Source organism: Drosophila mauritiana, chromosome 3R (genome assembly GCF_004382145.1).
Source record: "Drosophila mauritiana strain mau12 chromosome 3R, ASM438214v1, whole genome shotgun sequence".
NCBI classification, from domain to species: Eukaryota; Metazoa; Arthropoda; class Insecta; order Diptera; family Drosophilidae; genus Drosophila; species Drosophila mauritiana.
Window position 1 is genome coordinate 21,838,810 of NC_046670.1, and position 23,241 is coordinate 21,862,050.

General features: G+C 45.9%; 4 protein-coding genes and 2 non-coding genes across 9 annotated transcripts; 3 read left to right on the forward strand and 3 right to left on the reverse strand.

Moving 5' to 3' along the window:
- The first annotated feature begins 44 nt into the window (after window positions 1-44).
- On the forward strand, window positions 45-2,917 carry LOC117144152 (ATP-binding cassette sub-family G member 5). Its single transcript, XM_033309184.1, has 12 exons — window positions 45-76; window positions 331-487; window positions 562-670; window positions 729-919; window positions 991-1,135; window positions 1,191-1,656; window positions 1,711-1,828; window positions 1,882-1,975; window positions 2,030-2,168; window positions 2,224-2,415; window positions 2,474-2,660; window positions 2,717-2,917. Exons 2-12 carry the CDS (start codon window positions 428-430, stop codon window positions 2,828-2,830), a joined length of 1,815 nt encoding a protein of 604 aa, XP_033165075.1. The 5' UTR covers window positions 45-76; window positions 331-427; the 3' UTR covers window positions 2,831-2,917.
- A 10-nt stretch (window positions 2,918-2,927) lies between these two features.
- On the reverse strand, window positions 2,928-11,314 carry LOC117144151 (mucin-5AC). Of its 2 annotated transcripts, none has more exons than XM_033309183.1 (6): window positions 11,227-11,314; window positions 10,668-10,805; window positions 8,500-8,714; window positions 5,588-5,792; window positions 5,171-5,455; window positions 2,928-5,109 (listed from the first exon to the last, which is right to left on the reverse strand). In XM_033309183.1, exons 2-6 carry the CDS (start codon window positions 10,705-10,707, stop codon window positions 3,452-3,454), a joined length of 2,403 nt encoding a protein of 800 aa, XP_033165074.1. In that variant the 5' UTR covers window positions 10,708-10,805; window positions 11,227-11,314; the 3' UTR covers window positions 2,928-3,451. The 2 variants fall into 2 exon arrangements, with proteins under 2 accessions (XP_033165074.1, XP_033165073.1); XM_033309182.1 differs by having other exon boundaries at window positions 5,588-5,828.
- LOC117144153 (kinesin heavy chain) lies at window positions 6,415-8,339 on the forward strand. 2 transcript variants are annotated; one of them, XM_033309186.1, is made up of 2 exons: window positions 6,415-7,914; window positions 7,984-8,339. In XM_033309186.1, coding segments are annotated over exons 1-2 (1,392 nt in total). In that variant the 5' UTR covers window positions 6,415-6,523; the 3' UTR covers window positions 7,985-8,339. The 2 variants fall into 2 exon arrangements, with proteins under 2 accessions (XP_033165077.1, XP_033165076.1); XM_033309185.1 differs by having other exon boundaries at window positions 6,416-8,339.
- Window positions 11,315-18,529: 7,215 nt separating the features above from the next.
- LOC117143746 (prolyl 3-hydroxylase sudestada1) lies at window positions 18,530-23,169 on the reverse strand. 2 transcript variants are annotated; one of them, XM_033308557.1, is made up of 7 exons: window positions 23,026-23,169; window positions 20,964-21,054; window positions 20,766-20,905; window positions 20,512-20,709; window positions 19,820-20,014; window positions 19,144-19,761; window positions 18,530-18,897 (listed from the first exon to the last, which is right to left on the reverse strand). In XM_033308557.1, exons 1-7 carry the CDS (start codon window positions 23,078-23,080, stop codon window positions 18,584-18,586), a joined length of 1,611 nt encoding a protein of 536 aa, XP_033164448.1. In that variant the 5' UTR covers window positions 23,081-23,169; the 3' UTR covers window positions 18,530-18,583. The 2 variants fall into 2 exon arrangements, with proteins under 2 accessions (XP_033164448.1, XP_033164447.1); XM_033308556.1 differs by lacking the exons at window positions 18,530-18,897; window positions 19,144-19,761; window positions 19,820-20,014; ... (1 more) ...; window positions 20,766-20,905; window positions 20,964-21,054 and adding an exon at window positions 21,154-22,828 and having other exon boundaries at window positions 23,026-23,167.
- Window positions 20,148-20,219, forward strand: Trnad-guc. Its single transcript has one exon. It is a non-coding gene; the product is annotated as a tRNA-Asp (tRNA).
- On the reverse strand, window positions 20,379-20,450 carry Trnad-guc. Its single transcript has one exon. It is a non-coding gene; the product is annotated as a tRNA-Asp (tRNA).
- Window positions 23,170-23,241: the final 72 nt, after the last annotated feature.

The window sequence follows — 23,241 nt, forward strand, 5'->3', positions numbered from 1 at the left end:
ATCAAACCAAGCCAATTGGAATGGCCTCTGTGGGCAAGCAACAGTTTCAGTTCAGTTGGAACAGAGCGCTCAGTTGGTGAGGACGTGTTCGCGGTCTACAGAAGAATACATTAATAAAGTATCTAAAATATCCAGATTGTATTAAAGTTTTTTGAAATCGTATACAAAATAAATGCACAATATTTGTAGGATTTTTTCTAATCGTTTATTGCGTAAAATTTTAGTTCTCAGTTTTAATGAAATACCAATTTATAACCAAGTATCTATATATCCCTATCTCACTTATACACTCTTGATATTCTCTCTTCCCTCCCTGGAACTGGAAATCAGCTCCTAACAAATCACTCTTGAGTGACGAACAGAGTGTTTTTGGCCCGAAGAGCACGAGAAGTATAAACAAACAAAAGCGGCTCTCCCAGCGGTGGCTATGAAAATGATCGGCAGCGACTACGTACTGGAAGCCCACAACATTTTCCACACCACCGAGGTACGTTCTCTTCAGACTCGTGAAAACCCCCTGCTATTAAACCTTTATTGTTTTCTTTTTGGCCCAAACAACAGGTGGATGGTGGTGGCTGTTTCAATGGAGCCGGCAATTCGGCCCTGGTGCTCAAAGGCGTCAATCTGACCGTGCACAGCGGCGAGGTTATGGCCATTCTGGGCTCGAAGGGTATATTTTTATTTAAATTTCTTTTAAAATAAAATATTAATAATTGTACCAATTTTAGGTAGTGGCAAGAGAGCTCTTTTAGATGTTATTTCTAGACGTGCCGATGGAGCAACTCGTGGTCAGGTGCTACTCAATGGATCTCCGCTTTCCAAGGCATTGTTCCAACAGAGATGCGGCTATGTCACCCAATCCTGCACCTTTGTTCCTGGTCTTACGGTGGCCCAAACACTACACTATACCCCCACTATAGTGAGTATAATTATACATATTTCTAAAGGATAATGAATATGAGTAGAATTAAATACCCAATCTCTTCTTAGTTAAGTGGCTATCTGAAGAGTTCTAAAGTGCGGCAAGTGTTGGCCGATTTGGCCCTTTCCCAAGTGGCGCACAAGAGAGTGGAGTATCTGAACATCAGTGAGGCGCGTCGTTTGGCCATTGGAATACAGTTGGTCAGAGATCCTGGTAAGATTATGGATATATCACAAGGATTCCTTAAATAATAAAATTGTTCTTCTAGTCATGCTATTGCTGGATGAGCCGACCCACGGCCTGGATCCCTTGAGTGCCTATCTGCTGATATCCATTTTGTCCAACACGGCCAAGAAGACGGGCTGCGGAATTCTTTTGTCGCTGGAGAAGCCTCGCTCCGATGTGTTCCCATTCCTGGATAGAGCACTATTCCTCTGCCTAGGCGGAGTAGTCTACTCAGGAGGCACTCGTGCCATGCTGGAGTACTTCCATGGCATCGGATTCCCTTGTCCTCAGCTCGAGAATCCTTTGATGTACTATCTCTGCCTGTCCACTGTGGATCGTCGTAGTCGCGATCGATTCCTGGAGTCTAGCCAGCAGATCGAGGCGCTGGTGGAACGTTTCTCCCGGGAAACACCGATCTCGGATGCCCCTCTAAACAACATGGGATCTGGCAAAGTGCCCCTGGCATATGGAAAGCCTGGAGAGCTTAAAGTTTGGGTTATGTTGTATCTGTAAGTTAAGCTTTAACTTCATTTTTCCCAATATTATATTGATTTCTATTTAAGGAAACTGCTGGCATCAACCTTCTCCTGTGGACTCGTTGGTATGAAGACACTATTTCTGCGCCTTTTGCTACTTCCTTTGGCTTTAAGCATCCTATGGGCATTTTACACGGATGTCGGGGTAAGACAATAAATTATGACACATTTTACGCATAATTAATCCTAATTTTTTAGGACGATTCCCACGGATTCTTCACCAAAAACGGCATGATCCTCAATATTTTGGGGTTGTCGTACGGTTGTGGAATTTTGACTACCATATCTCTATGTAAGTTTCGATTTTCATTTCAAGTTAAAGCTGTCTAAGCTTCTTTTACCATAGTTCCCATTTGGCGCAAAAAGTTCTCGCAGGATACTCCAGAGGGTCTCTATTCGGGCACCACTCTACTGATTGCCTACAACTCCGTGTCCATACCATTCTCCGCCGTATCTGCTGTCATAGCCAGTTGTGTTGTGTATCCGTAAGTTCCACTACTCTGGGTATCGGACTCGAAAGTATATGACTATTTCTTCCAGTCTGTTGTTGGATGTGAAGTACAACAATGGTACTGTCTTCGCCTACTTGCTAGTGGCCCTGTGGTCCAGTTTTGTGCTGGCTGAACAGCTCACGATCGCGTTTCTTTTGGTGGTCAAGGTTCCCTTCAACGCAGCCATTGCGGTGACCTATGTCCTTGTCAAAAGTATTGCACTGGCTAGTGGAACTGTGCGGTGAGTAGAGCTGTCTTCATTCTATAGTTGGAGTTACTTGAGGTGCTTGTACCATTAGCTCCTTCAAGGGACTTCAACCTTGGCTGCAGGACAGCACGAAGGGCACTCACACACGCTACGCATCCTCATTGCTGCACAGCATCGCCTTCCAGTCGAGGAAACTCAACTGCACTCCCACCGCCTCTGTGATCTGTCCCAAACCAGCGGATTTCATGCACGAGCGACTTGGACTGCCGGATCCCGATGTAAGTGGGATAATAATGTGGTAGCTTATCGGATCATTATATCGTTTATTGCACAGGAAACCATCGATGTGGCCGCTTCCTGCGCTTTTGCTGTAGGCTTGGCCGCCTTTAATATGCTGGTTTACCTATTCCCAATGCCTAGATGTGTTCGCCAGAAATTTAAGGACTAAGGATTCAAATATCATGTTTCCAAGTTTTCACTAGATTTAACTTTAATCTAATAAAATATTCTCATTGTATCTATTTAAAAGTACAAACATTTGTTTTTGCATCGAATTTTACTTTAGGGTACCAAAAAATATCAAACCATTTTGTTTACGAATTACATATCATTTTATTTACAAGAAAACTTAAGGCTAATACAATTTCGTAGTGAATTCATTGAATATTGGACAACAAGTACAAAATAGTTCAATGGAATTTCTGAAAACATTCCCCAGCCGGTCCTCGATACGGTTTTCGCTGCCAATTCGCTTCAATTTAACAATTGTCTAACGACTAACAATATATTCCTTTTATTTAAATAACTAGATACACGCATGGAAATTCATTAGAACGCATCTGAAACGGATTGAATGAATGCACGCGAGTGTTAATGGGTATCAAGCGGTTCGTAAGTAAGATATGTACGCAAATGGAGTGTGAAATTCTGATGAGCATGCTATTCTTGGGAGGATTTCTCTTTAAAATACTGTGGCACCTATGTATGTGGGGGTTATGTGTGGTCTGGAAATGGGCTATCGGGTGTGGTTATGCAAGTAGTTAGTGCGAGTCCTGGGCAGAAATGCCGCTCAGTCCGTGTCGTAGTAGGCGTAATCGTAGCTGGTGTCCTCGTCTGCATGCGGTGGCCTCTTGCCAGCTGGACGGTCCTTCTTCTCCAGCTGCTGCTGCTCCTTTTTGCTCTTAACCGACTTCTTGGTCTCCACGGGTGGTGCACTTGTAGTAAAGGTGGTAGTGGTGGTTCTGACAGTGGTTGGAGGGCGTCGAGTGGTGGTCGTGGTGGTGCTAGTTGTGGTACTGGTGGTGCTAGTGCTGCTGCTACTGCTGGCCTGCGGACTAGATGCCAGCTGCGGACTGTACTGCGAGTTGTACTGCTGCGAGGTCTTCTCCGCCTTGTAGATGTCCGCCCTTAGTTTGTTGATGCTGGCCGCTCCAAAATTCAGTGACTGAGCAGTCTTGAAGAGCTCATCCTCGTCGCTGAGGTCTGATTCCCGCTCACGTTCCCGTTCCCGCTCACGCTCCTTTTGGTAGACGGATTGCTGTTGGCTCTTAAGATGATGATGAGCTTGCTGGAAGCCATGTGGCTGTCTGCTGGAAACCACTGGAGCACTTGTGGTCGAGGTAGTCGAACTGGTGGATCGATTGCGCAGGAACCGGATGCGATTGCGAGGGAAGTCGTTTTCGTACAGCTCCGGATGGTACTGTCCATCGTCCTCATCCACATTGGCATGCGGATTGGCGGTAGTGGGTGGAGCTGAGGTCACCGAATGGGCTGCTTTTTTGGTGGCCGCCTGGGTGGGTCGATGGGTTAGCTGCGTCTGGTAGCTCTGCTCGTACGGTTTCTTATAGGTGGTGGGTCGGAAGGTTGTTGGTGTGTAGGCCTCCTTGGCCCTGGTTGTGGAACTGGTGGTGGGATAGTACAGCTCTTGGTCAACATAACGCTCGGTGGTAGCCTTGTAGGTGATGCTTCCCCGGCTGGTGAAGGAACGTGGCTTGGAACTTGGTGCGGAGAAGGGAGCTGGTTCCTGTCCACCCACTCGTGTCACCTGTGGCTTGTGTCGCTGGTAATGTGGTTCCAATTGGTTGGGCTTATTCTGGGCCAGCTGGAAGGGCTGTGGCTGCTGCAGCTTGGTGCTCTTCGATAGATCCACAAACTCGTTTTGGTTGATGAAGTTGGACTCCTGGGGACCCAGTTTCTGTTTCCGCACAGCCGCCGATGTGGGCTTGCTACGCTTCTCAAAGTCCTGCACTCCCTTGCCCGTCACCTTGGTGGAACTGGCGGGTGGCGAGGTGGTCTTGAAACGATAGGCACCGTTGTTGGGGTTATATGTGGTTGGCTGAATCCTTTCCTGAGTGGAAAAGTCATTGGAACCAAAGCTGAAGCGACTGGTGATGCTGCTGCTGGGCCGCGGAGTGGTGACCGCGCTGTAAGATGGACTCTTGGTATGCGGAGAGCTGTCCAGGAAGTCCGTGTTGAAGGTGGCATGCAGGGTGATCTTCTTCAGGGACTTGGTAGTGCTGGGTGCAGCGGTGCTGGATGGGATCGGACTACTTGAACCGGAAGTGGGTCGTTGACCTCGCGTGGGCGTGACCCGGGTCGTCTTGCGCTGATAATCCGAAAAGTCGTTGGGCTTGGGGCGGCTGGGTTCCTCGTCGTATTCCCGACCCCCGTGGCGGTTGGAGAAGAAGTGCGAGCTGTGGGAACCCTTGAAGATATCGTCTAAGTCTTCTGTGGATGGGATCGTGATTAATTTTTGGTCACTGCATCCCAAGACCCTATTGTTTCTTACGCTTCGAGTCGTCATTGTTGCTGTAATTGTTGTTGTAATAGCTGCGTTCCGTCGTGGTTGTGGTCGATGTAGTGGATGTGGTGGTGCTGCCCAAAGTGGTCGGCGTGTAATAGGTGGAAATGGGTCGCTTGGTGGATTGCGTGATCTCCAATTTCGGACTGGAGCTGGAACTAGAGCTGCCACCTGTCTGGGCATAATTGTGGCGATGTCGTGGTTTTTGGTCCGCTCCACGATTGTTGTTAATATTGTTATTATTGTGGTTCTCCTTAGAGCGACGTACATCGCCTGCAATTAATGATATCTCTTTATAAAATAACCTCGAGTCACGGCTGTCAGTTCCGTCGAAGTAACTAAATAATATACTATTCGATACCTTATTCTAAAACTTAATTTTGTTTGGTGTAAATCAGCACTTACCAGTTTCGGCGCGTTGAAGGTGGAAGGTTGCCTCCTCTTCGTTGGCGGATTTGCTCTCGTCTCCGTTGCGATAGAGATCGTTGAGGTGGCCGTTGTCGTAAAAGGAGGTTGCCTTGTCGCAGTCCACATCCAACCAATTGGCGCAAATTTGCAGCTCCTGGTCGAAGGCCGTTGTGTTGGGACAGAGGAATCGGTAGTCCTGCACCTGTTGGACAAACGGATTAGCTCTTCGATGAAGGAGCTGCGCAAAATACAGCGAAAGCATCAAAAGCACCAAAAACAGCACCATTAGATTGGCAGAGCAACATGCAAAATTCAATGTTAAAAGTGAATTCGATTAAGCCAAAAAATAAAGCATTAAGGCCAAGAACTAGGCAGCAGCTGCAGCTTCTTAACTTTAAACCAAATCCGTCCAAACTGGGCCAACACACGCAAACATTGCAATTGAAAAAAATAATCATTGATATAAAAATAAGAAATATTTCAACAACACTAAAGATACTAATAAATCATAAAAAACTTTACTTTTTCAATTTCAGAGACGTTGACATAGCCACGATTAAGTACTAACAAATTAATTGAAAAGTTTCTAGTATTGATCGGCAGTGTAGATGCACGTATCCAATCAGTGGCTTCCTTGTGAGGCGACTTGAATGCCACAGTAACTAGAAGCGATCGGTGGCCTGCCGCAAACTTTGGCATTTCCACTTGGCACTTGGCATTTGGCTTGGCCGCAGGGAAGCGTCGCAGGCAGCGAGAAGTGAACGTTCTCGATCTGGTTCTCGATGTCGATCTACGGTGCCAGTTCTGTGAACAGTAGGCTAATTGACAGGCTGGCATCTATTCTATCTTTAAAAAAAATAGTAAAAACATACACATCACAGCCGCGCACAGAACTCGTTTAGCTTATTCGGTTTGATTGTTCCTTTTCCTTTTATGTTATGCAGCCCGGAGAAAAAGTGCCTTCTTCCCGGCGAGATGAGGGTCTATCTGTTCCGCAAACTCTTGACATCTCCCACTGACTTGCAGCTGGAAGTGAGGGCGGAGGCAATCAGCGAAGTGCTTGATCAGGTCCTCGGTGGACGCATCAGCACAGTCTTCAGCTGTGGCAGGATACCAATTAACCATGCAGCCGATCCGTCAGATGTGGTCATCCGCATCTTGGATGAGCTCTTCACCCGCATCTACGAGTTGGAGACGAACATGGAAGTGCACGTTTCGGTGCGTTACGTCCAACTGAACGGGGAGACGAACGACCTGGTGGTAAACCTCAAGGGTTGCAATCGCCGGTCGACCCGAGATCACTTTGTGGCCACGTCCCACGGGGTACACACCTATATCGCGAGGGTCATGGACAAGGTGGCTGAGGGTGGCGATTGCCCGCACCTGATCTTCACCGTCCATGTGAAGCAGACGAATGGCGATCAGTTGCGGAAATTTTGCGGTAGACTGCAGCTGGTCCACCTGCAGCAACTGACGGAGGATTCTCCGCCACTCAAATCGGACACGCCCCTGGACACGCTTATCAATTTGTTCCAGGTACTGGCCAACAGCCCAAAGACTCACATACGGTACTACAACATTCGACTGACAAGGCTACTCAATCAACTAATGGGCAACGGAAGCAGGACGGTGATAATCAACTACACAGATCCACCGGAGGGAAAGGACGATCTGGTGGCACCGGCACCCACTCCCTCGTTCAACTCCAATACCAGTTTTCCCGCCGAAGTGTGGAGAAGAATGTTAAGGCAGGAGCGGGCTAAATATCGCTGTCTAAGGAACAAGGCTTTAGGATTAGTTGTGGACAAGGAAGAGCTAGAGCGATTTCTGCAGAGCCTTGAAGCGGGTGATAGCTTGGAGGAGGACATTTTGGATGGAGATTTTGATCAGAAACTTGAACAGAAAATGCTGGAAATTCGCTCAGAGGCAGAAATTACCATTGAAAAGCTGAAGGATGTTCAGATGGATATAGATTATTTGACGGAGAGAAACTGCCACTTGGAGCAACAACTTGACCAAAAGAACAGTCAACTCAATATGCAGAGCAATCTCATGCTATCCATTCACTTGGAGTTGAGAGATCAAACGCGAAAGTTCCAGGACAAAATCGCCGAGTACACGGACAAGTTCCAGGAAATGTGGGAACGGCAAAGCTTGGATATCCAGTATAATGAGCAAATGCAGCTTCGCCAGCTGACCAAATTGTTCGATTCCCAATCCCAGACAACTCAGCGATGGTGGCACAGGAAAACATCGCGTCTTCCACAGAAGGATGCAGATGAACTCCATTCGCAGACGAGTCCGGTGGAAGACCCTAGTATATAGTACTTTGCACTCGGCTCCCAGCGAAGCCCCCGCTTAAAGGTCAGCCAGTCAACCGTTTTCTTCTTCAGGTTTTTCCAGCACCAAAGCCATCCGGCTATCCGGACCAGTCACGAACCATTTGGAGCCATCTCACACATTCCCTAGTGCAGCGCATCGGACTGTGCCACTTTGCCATTTAGCTGGCGCGACGGAACCAATGGCTGTCGGCAAGTTCGTTGCCTAAGTCTTTCGTTTTGCCCGCCAGTTTTAGGCTGTGATAGGTTGCATAAAAAAAATTAGCACTATCAAATTAGCCTACAACATCAAAAATTCTATATCCTGTAATGTTTGACCCATGTCAAACTGCGAATCTCTTTATGAAATCATTAAATTATAGGTTAATTGATAATTGATCAATAAACAATATATTGAAATTTGTAAAGTATTTCCATTTTGATTCTGTAGAAAAGATTATTGTCAAAAAAGGAAGTATTTAGTCCCAAATATTAAATATATGCTTTCTATGCCAATGTCATTTGCTACATGAGCCACTGCTGCCTTGATCTCAACCAGAAGCACTTGCACCTGGGCACAACATCACTCACCCCCACTCCGGGCAGCTTGACGCAGACGTGGAACATCTGGCACTGGGTCTCCGGATCGGCGTAGTAGCCGCCCAGGATCTTGTCGTGGCAGGTGAACTGCGTCTTGGGCATGTTCTGTAGGCTGTATGTGGGCCAGGGTCTTCCGAAGGCCAGGTCGTCGTCCTCGTCGAGCAACTGGGCCTGCGCAAATCCGTATCCACTGCAAAGTGTCGTTGCTGCAAGAGTGGAAACAATACAAAGAAGTCAGAAATCGTGATCTGGTTAGGTCTGGTCTTCAAATGGCACCTCAAGTGGTGCCAGAATCGAGTCGAATGGGTATTTTTAGTGGGAACTGATGCTGGTGCCGATCGAGACGATGCTGCTGGTGATGGTGCCTGGTGCCCTGGTGGTCAAGTGACCTTCGGGCCGCATCACTTTCGCTTACAAATGCGAGACGAGCTCGTGATTTATGTGTGCCGGAGCACTTGCTGCGGTCCAAGGCTGTGGAGCCACTAACTCGGTTCTGTGAGTGCTTGGGACCGCTTTTTATTTACTTTTTCGGAGCATCGATTGGTATTTGCGATGGCGAGCGACATCATTAACATTTTGGCCAGCCGAACGATATGCGATCGCTGTGGTCACAAACGGATCCATTGGATCTACTGGGCACATAGGGGTCGCTCAATTAAAATGCCAAGTCAATCAAATTTACGGATTACGCTTGTCGGACATGTGTACATGGGGCATTAAAAGCAAAACAGACTCAGGAGTCTGCCTAATTACCCTGAGATTGAACAATGTATCATTGTTGTCTATGGCTTTTTATATACATTTAGACATATCTTTTTTGCATATATCTTTTTTATTCTTCGAAGCTTCTGTTCTGCAGACAGCGGAAGATGGTTTCGCTGCAATTAAGGCAAGTGTAATTGCCATGGCAAGCTGCAGAACAAAGCTCCTCTTCTACGGCTGCAAATTGCAGTCGCAGGTTGCATAATCCCCCAGTGCGCCCCCATTTATCATGCAAAAAAAAAAAAAAAAAAAAAATTGTTAAAGGAAACCCAAAATGCAAAACAAAGAGAAAACAAGCCATCCAGCACAGTTCGAAGAAAGAAAGACGCTGTGGCCGAAACTCGACTCTGATTCGCATTTAATTCAAGTGAATTTCAAACCCAACTTTCCACCCCAGCAGAGCAGCCTATTGTTTGGCAGTGAACTATGACTGGGCAGATGGCATGGGGCACTGGCAAAGGCATCCCAGGCAGCTCTTTTGTTGCCCCCATCTACTGCAGATTGTTCGATTCCGATTTCAATTGCTTGGTTGCTGAGCTGAACCTACAAATTGGTCAAAACTTTGGGCCGACCTAAGCTCTCACGCAGTTCAAATCCCCTCAAGCCACTGTGCTGGGCGTTGTCCCACTCAAGCTCTCACTGGAAATATAATCTACAGTATGGTAATTATGTTTACTGATGACCCACTCTTAGCCGTAATTGCCATTTCTCAGCCTTGTCTTCATTTTTGCCTGCTGCGGGGGCTGCCAAGCAAATTACGCTTGATTTCAAATGTGATCGATATGAAACCCATTGAATCCCATTAATTTCTTTCGCGATGGACCTTGAAGCAGCGCACTGTATCTGTATTTCATATGTTCAAAAACAAAACCTAATGAGCATGCGATTTTTTATTTTTACCGATATGCCATCTTTCATGTTCAGACACAATGTGTGATTATATAGCAAATATAGCAAAATGATCGTCCGCAAATGGGATCACAAAAAGCATAACTTAGTTTTTAGTTAAAAAAAACGATTGGAAAGTTTGTACTTAATCGAAATCGAATTTCTAGGTTTTTCTGAAAGTAAATGCTCATTTTAGGGTTAAGCTAATACTTTTAAAAATTGTCAACCATATAGGAGTTAAAAATTATATTCACTTATATTATATTCACACACAATTTTAATGTAGTTAAATAAATCCTAACCCATCTTTGAACATGTTCTTTATGAAATATAAGAATATTTTTTAAGGTATTAAAGATTAAAAAAAGGCGCCGTAAATTTGTATTGGTGTAATAAAATAAATTTTAATTTCGGTTGTAAATTGTAAAGTTCTAATTATAAAGCCCAAAATTTTAGAAATCCCAACTGCTTAAAATAATATCCTTTTTGAGATTCAAATTTTTACTCACCCAAGAGGAAGGCAATCATTGCATTTCTAATGCTCAGCATGTTGTATTAGTTTTTATAATCCAAAATCAGGATGATATCCAATAAGTAATCCAGAGCAATTAAGCTGATAGTAAATGTCGATTTTCACATGGATCGCACTGCAAAACAAGAGGGCACAACACCAGAAATCTTATGAGTATTGAAAGGGATTTGATTGCAAAACTCCCCACTGCACAAGATTTTTGCTTCTTTGTTACTTTGGTTTTTTGTATTTTTGCTTCTTTTTTTTCACTAACTCAACGCGAAAATCATCGCCATAAAAAGTTGTCCGTCATGTAGGAAATGAGCGGACAGCAGGGCAAAATTCTTCAAACTTCGATCTTGTATGTAAATGCGTACGAAATGTGTTTCGCAAGGTGCGAAAACTACGGAAAGCCCATTTAGAAGGTGCAGCGAGACGTTGAAGACGTCTGCCTCCGCCGCACTTGGCTGGGCAAACAGCGGAAAACACAGAGTCACAGCAGAACCACCAGTCAGCAACCACCAACCACATCCACTGAGGAGCAACCATCAACCGACCGGAGGAGACAGGCGAACCAGGCGAGTTCAGCGGGCAGAGCGGGCTCGCGATGCGCGATCTGTGACTTTATCGTCCACGTTGTCGAAGCGAAATGATTTCTGAAAGCGAAAGGAAAACCACTTGGAGCCCATCGCGGCGCTGTTTCCAAGGCAGCAGCCGCACTGGTGCACAGTGGGGCAAAAATGTGTGAACATAGATAATCCCATCTCGATGATCTAAACTGAAATACATCCATTTAAACATAGTTGTAAACTACAAACTACAAAAGTCTTAAATATTAATATGAACATTGATGTCCCTGAAAGCAGACGTATTTAAAAAAAAGTATTTAGGAGTAAAATTAAAGCTTCACTTTTAATAGAATTTTAATATCAACTTGGCTCAGATATCTTAAAATGTAAGTACAGATAGTTGAAAAGTTGTCTTTTATTTAAAGTATATTTTATGATCCAATTGTATATACTAACTACTGTGCGACGTCGACGCAAGCAGCGCATTGGCGTTCCAGCTTCGTCTCGCATCTTCGTGGTCGTCTGCTGTTCGGTTTAGTGCTTGTTTTTCCATCGCTTCTTGGTTCTGCTGCTTGTTTGGTTGCGGCTCGCTGTCGTATGCTTAACGCAAATTACGCATACGCAGCGTGTGACCATATGACACTTACTTGGTTGCATTGTACGCGATACAGCGCCTGGCAGGAGTCGCTGGCGCTCATCACTTACGTCAGCTGGCCGCAGGGCCCGCTCATGATTATGGGCAAGCACTCCCCCGCCCGACCAACGACCCCACATCAATTACACCCGCTGTACACTGAGGAAAAATATGTAAGCATTTAACAAATACTTTTAATGAAAAGTACAACAAATAAAAAACTTCTTAGTAGCCCACATATGCCTTTTCTTTGGTTTTTGAATTCGACATATCCTTACAAATATCCTGGGTTATTAAAACCCAGTACTGATAATCATACTTCAAATTTATTTCCTTCTCGAACTATTTGATGTTCTTGATTTTTGCAGTGCACGTGGTGCACCAAGCTCGTTGGTTGCATCTTCCGCTGGGTATTATGTCATAGCCGTGGCGGGGGTTTGTCATTTGCTGCCCCATCTGCCGTTGCTGCCGCGGCTGCCATGTCGGGGCAAAAGTCGCGGTGCCACCGCCAATCCGGTTATGTGTATATGGGTGAGTGTGGCATCGAGCTCCATGGATGGGGGAATTCGGGTGACGGTTAGGCTGACGGCATTTGCTGCAGTGTGGGAATTTACACGCCTGCTACTTTTGGCCAGATCTTTGGCGGATCTTGGGCGTTGCTGCTTAGATTTTCCATATTTGCTGCCCAGAAAAGATGTCTGGCAAACAACCTCAAGCTGTCATGTCACCTGGAACTGAACTGAAGTGAGCCGAACTGCACCGAACTGGCAGCTTGGCATTTCAAAGTTGAGGTTGCCTGCCGGAAAAAGGCCAGGCAGCCAAAGTCATGCAGATCAGCAGCTGGCGAAAAAATGTCAACTGGAGGATGACTTTCAACCCGGTGTGGTATGGAGTGGAGCCGAGCGGAGCCATCTGCCAAAAAAGCTGTGGGAAGTGGCCGCCATCTTTCTAATTTGCTGCCGATTGCGATTGTGCAAGAGCCGTAATGCTGTTTGTAATAAATGTTTGTTCGCCTTGCGATCCAACTCCTGTGTGTGCCAATGACTCACGCGATCCCTCTGCGTGGGAAAGGCCAGCAATAAGGAAGTGCCAGATGCCCAAGTCCCAATTGTTATTGGAAGATGAGGTCCGACACGATCCATCGCTGGGCATTACACAGCATCTAAGCGCATTGGATTCTAATTAGCGGGCGCTTTCAATTAAATACCCATCTATTCGAAGCTCAAATGGCCTCGGACTCAACGCCTGACATTGATGAATGTGCTTGCCGACAAAGACACGAATTCGGTGTTCCACCTGGCAGCTACAAGCTACAGTACACGCCAGAATCCATTGGCGGGGTAAATTATTTAATTTTTACTCATTATGTAAGCCCGATGTGCAGTAAAAGTGCCGAAAGCATTTGCACAACGTGTGGGAGCCGGTGGAAAATGCATTCACCAACAGCAGCAGAAGCTGCAGCAGCAGCTAAAATTCAATTAAGCTGAAGATGCGCCTGAACAGACTCTCGACTCTCGATCCCATCCCATCCATCCCACCAGCAACGCGCCAAAAAATGCCAAAAAAACCAAGCAAAAGCTAGTGAAAACTTCACAGAAAGAAAAATCTATACTATTTTAAAATCAATCTTATAATTTAAGTAATGAAACTATAAGAACACAAAGTTAAAATTATGATATAGCTTCAAAACATGCTACAAATTATTTTGAACTTGATTCAATTGGACTCACCTTTATTTGCTATAATTTTTTCCTGCGTGCACTAACGAGTGTCGAGGATTGCGATTGGGACTCGAGCGGGAATTGGAAACCCAGGTCGTTGAGTAATTGTGCAGCAATGAGCATGGGCTGCCAGCAGATTTTCCCGTTGATAAAGTGCAGCTCTCGGAAAACCTTTGGCAGCGTACCGCTCATAATAAGAAATTGCATAGGTACATATAAATGTATTTACACACATATAATTTCGCATTGGCTGCCTGAGATTGGGATGGGGATTCCGACTCATATTCGGATTCGGGGATTGCACGTGGCAGCGACAGCCGCAAATGGAGACGGAGACGCAGCTGTGCAATTTACAGTTTTATGGATGCGACGGCGCTTGCGAAATCAAAGCTCAGCGGCTCTCGCTGGGATTGGATTGGAATGGGTCAGTCAGGCAGTCGGATAGTGGTCAGTGGTCAGTGAGCGGACTGCCTGGCTAATTTGACGCATTGCCGTGATGCGGCACATTTGAAAATAAGCAAGAGAAACGCAAAAAGTCTCCATAAAAACGAATGACTTAGGCAACGAACTTGTTTTTAATCTGTTGTAAGAGATCTTTTCTAACTAGAACTATTGCTAATAGGCCTAACATTATAATGAGTTATTTATGTGTTGAGTTGTATAGATATCTGACAAGTCACATAATTTAATGATTTTTTCCGGCTCAAATGTATTAAGACATGCGTGAACTGGTTTAATTCGATCTGTGGTCATATATATATTTAAAAGCATTCTCAGAACAAAATTGAGTAGCTCTTAAGCCTTAACCAAATAATATAAACATGTTAAGGTGCTGCATCATTCTGAATTGAATGTAAGAATTGCTATATATTAATTAATAGCTATAACTTTAATGTAGTGTTGAAAACTTAAATATAACTTAAGAATTTAGTTGGCGATCTGCAGATGTTAGACATATAGGCAAACAGGTTTAATACCTGCGCCTATTGACAGTCAATAGATTCAAGCATTCTAAATTGCATTTACTGGCACTCGTAAACCGACTAAGCTGCCATAAGCAAACCCAAAACACGGGGATCGCGCATTCGAAATTTGCATAAAATGTGCATTAGTCGCCCGCCTCCGCCGATCCAGCGACCTCGCCACCATCATCATTATCACCATGGTACTATAGTGCCATGGAGGCATGGAACTGTGGAGCCACCACACTGCAACTGCCAACCGAGATCTCATACTATGCCATCCCAGGCATTGGATCGGCCACACCAAGGCGCAACTTGTGCCGAAATCTGCACGACGAAACGTGAGAAAATGTTATAGCCAATGCAGTTGCTATGCCGTGTACATAGAGGCAAAATGGGAAAATAAATAATAAAAAATAAAAAAATATTTGCTAAATTATGGGAATGAATGGGGCGAGCGGTGGCGGCAGCGGGCGGTAAAGAATTCGGATCTCCAACTTGCAGATGCTGCGGTCTCTGTGACTAATTGCATGCCCATACAAATGCACTTTTCGTAATGCCGGAATATGTGTGAATTATTATGCAGTCGAATCTTCATTGTAATCATGTTAATGAGCTTTCCGCCGTTCAGTCTTCATTGTTCGTGATTATTCTGGCCAGAGATTCTGAGCCAAATGCCAAATGGCCAATGCTATGGCTAGCGCACTGACCAGGATGTTGAGCTTGCGCTTTGCCAAGACAACTTTTATTTTATGTTAATTCAATTATACAGCGGCTTTTGTCACCCTGCAGCCGCAGCAGAAACATTACCTTTTCCAAAAATCTCTGCCCATCGATGGGTCTTCTTCGTTTTGCCAGCAAACATTTTTGCACAAAAACGTTTTTGAGGAGCGCCACTTGCTGATCGTTTGTTTGCCAAAAACACGACAACAACGCCAAGGCACAAAAGCAACATCAGCCCGCAACAGCAGCAACTTTTAGCGACACAACAGCAAGTACACTCGAAAAAAAACTTCGAGCTCATGCAACTACTACATTACGTTCCGCATGAACCAAATTACATTCGATAAAGATATTTTGCGATTCAAATAATTTATATATTTCGTAGAACAACTAACTTCAAATTCAAAAAAACGCTGCCCTTCAAGTTGAGCTGATTTTTTTTAGTGTACGAAAGAGCTAGACGCTCGTTGCTGATTTATGCGTTTTGCAGCATTTAAATTGGCATTTATGTCAAACTGCGGTAAGGGTAAGTAATATTTTGTACGGGTATAATACATTTCGCTTTATTTGTTTTATAAGCCAGCGTCCTTGGGGTTTGTCGGCATCGACACTTTTCCAGCTTGGAGACTCTTTCCCATGGCTGCCACTCGCATCAGATTGTGATGATGATGATGATGATAGTTTTGATGCTGTAGCCGGGTATAACTTTTTATATATTAGCTTAACGTTCGCTTCCACTTTATTGAGCCGAAACAAATTGGTTAATTGTTCCACAATCACTTGCATGTTTGGCAATGCCTGTAAATTATTCATTATTCCTCTCCAGCGGAGTATTGAACTTTGATCGCATAGCATTTCTGGTCAGAATCAGTTGCAACCATAACTTGCCACTCACAAAGCGCCGCAGATCCTCAGTACCAGATCTTGAGTCAGCGTATGCAGACAGAATGCCAGTGGCCTTGGGGCAAGCTGAGAATGTTGCTGATGCGGCAGCGGCAGCAGCAGCATCAGTTCAGCAGCAACATCTGTGCAGCATCCACTTCCACTTTGACGATGGCTGAATCTTTCGAAAGCTGCCAAATCCGTTCGGCTTTCAATGGCTGTTATAGTTTCAGTGCGAGTCTCCATTTTTCTTTTTTTGCCGTTTTATGTGAAAAATCACATCGCCGCTCGTCAGCCAAACAAGAATTGCCCAATAGGCCAGCAATGAAAATGTGTTGGCGTAATTAATTAAACAAATTATGTGCATTGCGCAGACGCATTGACGTTTTTGGTGCAGACGATTTTTATTAATTTCACTTAGCGGTGGGAATGCACCAGAGCTATAAAAAGTGCATCAGCGACAACGAGCAGTGCACTTTTGGTCAAACAGTGATTACAATTGCGCCCGTAAACGTTTGGCAATGTGGCTTTTACGTTCGCCAGCCATATAGGCAACTTATGGGCACACAGGCACACCTGGTGTGCCTCCAAATCTTGGCACCACTGCTCCTCCGAACCCAGTACTTTGTGCCATTTTCGGGCCAAGAAATTCTTCAACTGCAACTGCAACTGCAGCTGCCTGCCTTGTCATTCATTGTTTGTGGAAAACGCGGCTCAATCAATTATTAATTATACGCCTTGTTGTACCCGAGTGCCAGAGTGCCGGAGTCCATCCATTGTCTGCAACATCTTTATATCGGACAAATCTCCTCTGCCCATTTTCCACTTTAAGCTGCCTGGGTGTTTGGCAACACTTAACAACCGCATCAAAATTAGTTTCGTTATTGTGTTAGCCTTCGGCTGGCCAACTCCAAAGCTCCAAATCTTCAACTCAACTCGAAAATCGAGTCCGTTTCAATTGATTTCTTACGTGCGTGCGGCTTGCCGTGACTAAGTGCGTGTGGGAAAAGACGATACACGATCCCCGTAGCAATTCGGTGGCCCGGAAATGCAGATGGCCCTTGCGGCCAGCAATTACCAATAGGCTGCAAATAGGCGTCATCCCGACTCAGCGAAGACTCCGATTTGGGTAGATCCACCATATGCCGCCGACGCCATGGCACAAAAACCATGACACAAAGCCACTTGGCTGCCTGGCTGGCTGGTTGGCGGCATTTGGCGATCGCTAAAAGTCACATTGTTGACCTTTTTGCGGTCTTGGGGCCGCGTGGAGAAAAGGTTTCTGTCTCTTCTGAAGTCCCTGTCGCTCTGCGCGGCTCATTAAAATAATATTTAACCTTTGGGAAGACAAATACTTGTCGAATATGTTGGTATGCCGAGAGATCTCTTTTGTCGAGAGCCAACGAGCCGTGAGCAATTAAAAATTAACTGTTTACTTTTAATGCGCAAAGTTTGACGCCGACCCCGGCCCCGCCCCCTTTTTTTTAGGGTCTTCCGCCCTCAGCCCCTCCATCCGCTTTTTGGGGGCCCATTACCAATTGAATTCCATGTTTAACGAGTTTTGACAGCCGCATTTTTGTAGCTTTTTCGTTTGCCTTCATCTGCGCATTTGCAATGGCATGCAATTGCGATGGCTTTGTCTGGTTTAAAAAGGTATACCTCAAACTCAAGAATACCCACAAATTCCAAATATTTGTGAGAAACTGTTAAAACTGCACACTGCATACTTTCAAATTAACAATAAATTTAAGGAGGTAAACAGAAAACCCATCAAATTCTACCTATTGATCACTAACTAATGAAAAATTATGAGCTAAGATGTTTAATAGAATACCATAAACATTCCGTTAAGCAAGTGTATATAATCGGTAAGTGATACCGTCGGAACCAAGACTTAATGGCAATATAATCGTATATGACTCACCCACCGACTGCGTGTCTGGCTGGCCTCCTGCCACGTCTGACATTCATCCGGCAGCGATCTCGCCGCTGAACCTGACCTATACGCGCCATTCTCACGCTGAGCGGACCGTGCTGGTCCGCCAGCAGCCGTGGCATCAAAATGCAGCACTCCCAAAGTTTAAAACTTTAGGAAAGATTAGTGGCACCTGGACTTGTTTTCAAATCATTCAATTCTATGACAGATCAAAATTTTTGAGTTTTAAATCCATTTCCACCAGGTTTCTGTAAGATCTCATAGACCAAAATGTTGGCACGAATAATTTCTACCTATTTGTTATGCGCGGCAGTCTACAGTTTGAATATGCTGGAGTACTACAGAACTGGCAAATCTAATCGACCGCGAGGCCCTGACGATGACATGTTCTACGTAAAACCGAAGTAAACCAATAAATCGCACCAGTAACAGCTTATAAAGAAAATATTGTTTTAATGAGTGATGATACTATTTGGTTACGGTTCGTTTAAGACTGCTTCTCCTTCCGCCTGGCCTGCAGCACACCACGCAGCATGTTGAAGGAACTCAGTACAGGCACCATGATGGGCAGGAAGAGTGGAATGTAGATGGCGTACTTCTGCTCATCCGGGAAGTACAACTGCGCCAGCAGGCTGGCGTCAAAGAATCCCCGCTCCGAGGCCACGAACGCACGCTTGGCCAGCACCGAAGCGTCCGCCAGTCGGTGCTCCAAAAGAGCAGCCTTGGCGGCCAAGATGTCGGCATAGGAATTTGTAATGGCGGCACCCACCTCGTCGTCTATCACAATGTAGCTGATTTGATCTAAACGAGAGAAGGAAGCGATTATTAAATTATATGGTCCAATTAAGTTGGTTATTAAACTTCTCAAGCAGTACAGATACAATAAAAATATCGTCAAACTTATTTAAAAGCTACTTAATTATAAAGCGGAAATTGCAAACAGTTCATTTTTGATTGTCGAAGAGCCCTCAGTTTTGTACAATATCAGAAATAGGAATAATAAAAATGCTGACTAAACATCCTTCACTGGTATCTTCAAAAACGTACCCAACAGTTTGATGAGGCTCTGGAGCGTGCTGCTTGCTGTTGATATGTGTCGAATGGCACTGCGTCTTAGGTATGCTTCATACTCCCAGCGACGTGGCTCCAGTTGCTCGATGTCCACCACCTTAACGCCCTCCATCTGAAGCTCACTGCTGATGTCGAGCAGCTTGTGCAGCTGGTCCAGCATCACCTGCATGTTGTCCGTGGTGCTAACATGGTAGGGAACTGCCTCTTGATCGCTCATGGCCGACAGGCACACATGCTCTGGCGGATTAGCAATGATGAAGCCACCCCACGGTGGTGAAATGAAGGCATCCACGTCGTTCCGCGTCAGCCGCTGATCCTTGCTGTTGTAGATGTGCAGCGGAGCGATGTGGCAGGGTGGAATATACACCACCAGGTTGATGGCCGGCTTGTCGGTGGTGCTGGCGCTCAGATTCTGGGCAATCGATGTGAGCAGATGAGGCAGAGCGGTTTCCTGGAGGGCGTAGTGTCGCCCCAATTTGCTCTGGTCGCGCACCTGCTTTAGATCAGCCTCGATGGCCACACGGTACTTCCACTGCGATCGCACCGTGTAATTGGACACACCGGACACCTTAGCCAACCAGGGCTCAATGTAAGCTGTAGAAAATGTAAATTGTGGTAACTGTGTAACTTTTTGTGGTTCCTCAATACTTACTCTTCACAGCCATTGCTATGTTCCACTTGGCGTGGGTGAGTCTCGGTTTCGGATTCAGGACGGAGACGATAACATCGTAGGCTGGTTGCGGAGCTTCCGACTTGGCGCCCATCCGATCATCGGTACTTAAAATTTGATTGATGCGATACGTCTGCAGGATCTTGGCATGCAGGAGCTGGGCAATTTTGTTGGAAGCTAAAAGGTGGTAAAACCGCATTATTATTTTACATAACTAATCTTTAATTTACTAGAGTAATTTTAGCTTAGTCCTTGAAATGTGGAGAAGAGGGTTTCATTCGGCATTAAAATTAATCGAAAACGTTCGTATTCCTCGATAGTATAGTGGTTAGTATCCCCGCCTGTCACGCGGGAGACCGGGGTTCAATTCCCCGTCGGGGAGACGATAAACGATATTTTTTTGAACCAGTTTTTATGTAAATAATAAATTATCCGATATGATGATGTCTTCTTTTAGAATTGAAAAATACAAATTAAAATTGAATAATTTTAATGATAGAAGAAAAGGACAATATTAAAAGGTTAAAAAAAAATTCTCATTCTCCCCGACGGGGAATTGAACCCCGGTCTCCCGCGTGACAGGCGGGGATACTAACCACTATACTATCGAGGACCTTAAAAACATCGGACATAAAAAGCCAACAAGTGTTTCCGTATCATTTCAATAGACTCACGTGTATCACTTCGCATCAGGGCCGATCTTTCGGTGGTTAGTAGCAGCTCCTCCTGCAGTTTGGGCCACTCGATGAACATGAAGTCGCCAACGCTCTGGACATGGTTCTCTAGCAACAGCTTCTCCAGAGCAGCTGGCGTGTGTGCTTCCTGCGTCTTTGGCGTCGGAGATAGCTGCTTGAATTCCACGGACCATATTTCTAATGGGAAGTGCACTCCGTTTAGAAATGTGAATGGATAATGCAGTTGTACCCACCATTGTCGCTGAAGGCGCTCTGCAGTTCGGCGATGAGCAACTGGCCACGACTGGTATCTTGTGTGTAGATGGCCACCTGCACAGCCGTTTTGATCGGAGTTTCACTCAGACTCAAAATTTCCGTCGAGGGCAAATTGACTCTGCGATTGCAACAATTAGGTATAATTGGAAAAACGCCGCCAGACATGGTTGACTCACCTGTAGACTGTGGTGGTGCGCCACCACATGGGCACGCCAATTCCAATGATGACCACGATAAATGCAAGTGTAGCCCCAATCCGGAACTTATCTGTAAAGTTAAAGAGAAGTGTTAGATTAGTTCCTGATTTATCGCGGTCGTAAGCGCTCTTTGGATGCACACTTCATTACTTCGACAAAAACCATGATATTTTGTTTTGTGTTTTTATAAAGTTTATTATGTAAAGTAGTTTCTGTACAGTAGAACGGTATGAATGTGAATAGTCCTTGAGGAGTAATTGTGCGCATGTTGTGAAACAGGATCACATGCTACTCCTTGTAGCTGCACGAAATAACAAAAACAGGTCCCTTTTCAAGGGGCGTGTTGCGCGACACGTATTTGGTGAACTTGGTGGTGCCCTCGCACCGGTATACTATGTTCAGGGCGTTGTCCACAGGCGTGATAGTAAGCAGAACGGAATCGTCCTCTTCCTCGTCATCGTAGTCCGATCGCCTTCCGTCCGCCGGTGCTTTCGCTGTTGGCATTTCGGCGTCGGGTGCGAGGTATGTGATCACGGCTGCTCCTTCTGCCGCGTTCAGGTAGTAAACCAGGTCCAATGTGTTTTCCTCGCTGGTCAAACCGTCGCCCAGCACTGTGTAGTTGCCGTGGGACCAGCGCTGCAGTTCCACGCTGCATGTTGGACTTTCGGCATCGGTGCCTGCCAAATCCAGATCGGTGAAATCTCGCAGCAAATCAAACATTGCATGGCTACGGAACAGTTGCAGTAGTTCCAGTATGGTGCCTCTGGCTGTTGTCAAATCCAGCACTTCATAGTTGTGTGCGTTTGCGGGTCCCTGTCTCCGCCACTTCAGGGTATCCGAATCGGCCAGCAGCTGCGACCGAGCCAATTCGAATTTCTCTCGCTTGAAGAACTCATATAAACAAATCTCGGAGTTTTCTTCGATCCGCTTTTGGATGCTCCGGCGAGTGGCCCCCTTTAGATACACGTTGTTTAGGAACAGGCCAAGTGGTGGCCTATTAAGGCCATCGGGTTGCAGGTAATTCAGGCGGGGAAAGGCGCGCAGGGAGTCGGCCACGAAGGCCTCATTGGTATCGCCGTGGAACCATCCGTTTATGGTAAGACGCGGGTAGTCGAATGTGGTAACCTCGCCTACTTGGTGGAAGGAGCGCGAACCCACCTTGAAGAAGGCAAACTGGTTGTCTTTGGGGGCGATCTTTCGCTGCACTGGAAACTGTGGAAAGCACTGGTCGTCGCTACCGAAGATCTCTAGGCATCCGCCCTGCGCCTCCGTCCACTCTTCCGCTCCTTCCCAAGGCGATAGATAGTAAATGAAGGCCACTTGGCGGTCCTTAAGCAGATCGTCGTGCACGAGCAGATAGTCGCCGCAGGTGTACATGCTGCAGGAGGCAGACACATAGTCCAGCTTGAGGTTGGTAACCTTCTCCAGCCAGGGACGCACTTGTTTGCGCAGCACTTGCAGGAAGTTGGTCAACAGTCGGCAATCGGGCATGTTGGAGAGGTCGGTGCTCTGGTAGAACTCATACAAATCCATCTGTTTGCGCGACCACTGCACCTTCTGGATGATCTCGGCGACCAGCGCCTGGCTTTGGCCCTTCTCCAGCATGCCGGGCAAAAGGCAGATTTGAAAGGGATCCGAGAAGACCTGAGCACCGGTTTGCTTCTCCTTGGTTCCTTGGCTCTTCTCCTCCGTCCAGGCTGTCTGGATCCACTTGGTAAGTTCCGGTTGCTGATACGCCTCGTTCAGGAGAACTTCTTTCGTTTCAAGGATATCGCCCAGGCGCAAGAGTTTCTTCTGCGGCTCGTCCACCTGGTCCGCGGAATCCTCCTGCTCTGCACGACCATCTGCAAGGGCAACATAGTGAATGGGTTGGCATTAAGCGGGTCAAACAGGGGCATACCTTAAACTTTAATTTGGCTGTTTTTCACGCACACCAGCACTCACACGCGTTATCAAAGGCAGGGGCAAAATCAAAGGCACCGATGTGCCGGCACACCTCGCTTTATCGTTTTGGGGCAGATTTCTTACTGTTTCCACTTACCTTCGTCCTTGTCTTTTCTCCTGGGCTTTACTGGACTGGAGCTCGATGTTTCCATAATGCTGTGAGTCAAATTTTCGGTTAAAAACGTGAATCTTTGCCAGGGAAAATAAAAAAATTGGCTTGTGCAGCTAGAGATGGTCGCTCGAAAATATCGGTTGTTCTGTGCAAGTGCTGGTTAGTTGGCTTATTCCACGCGGTATCGAATACCTAGCTAAA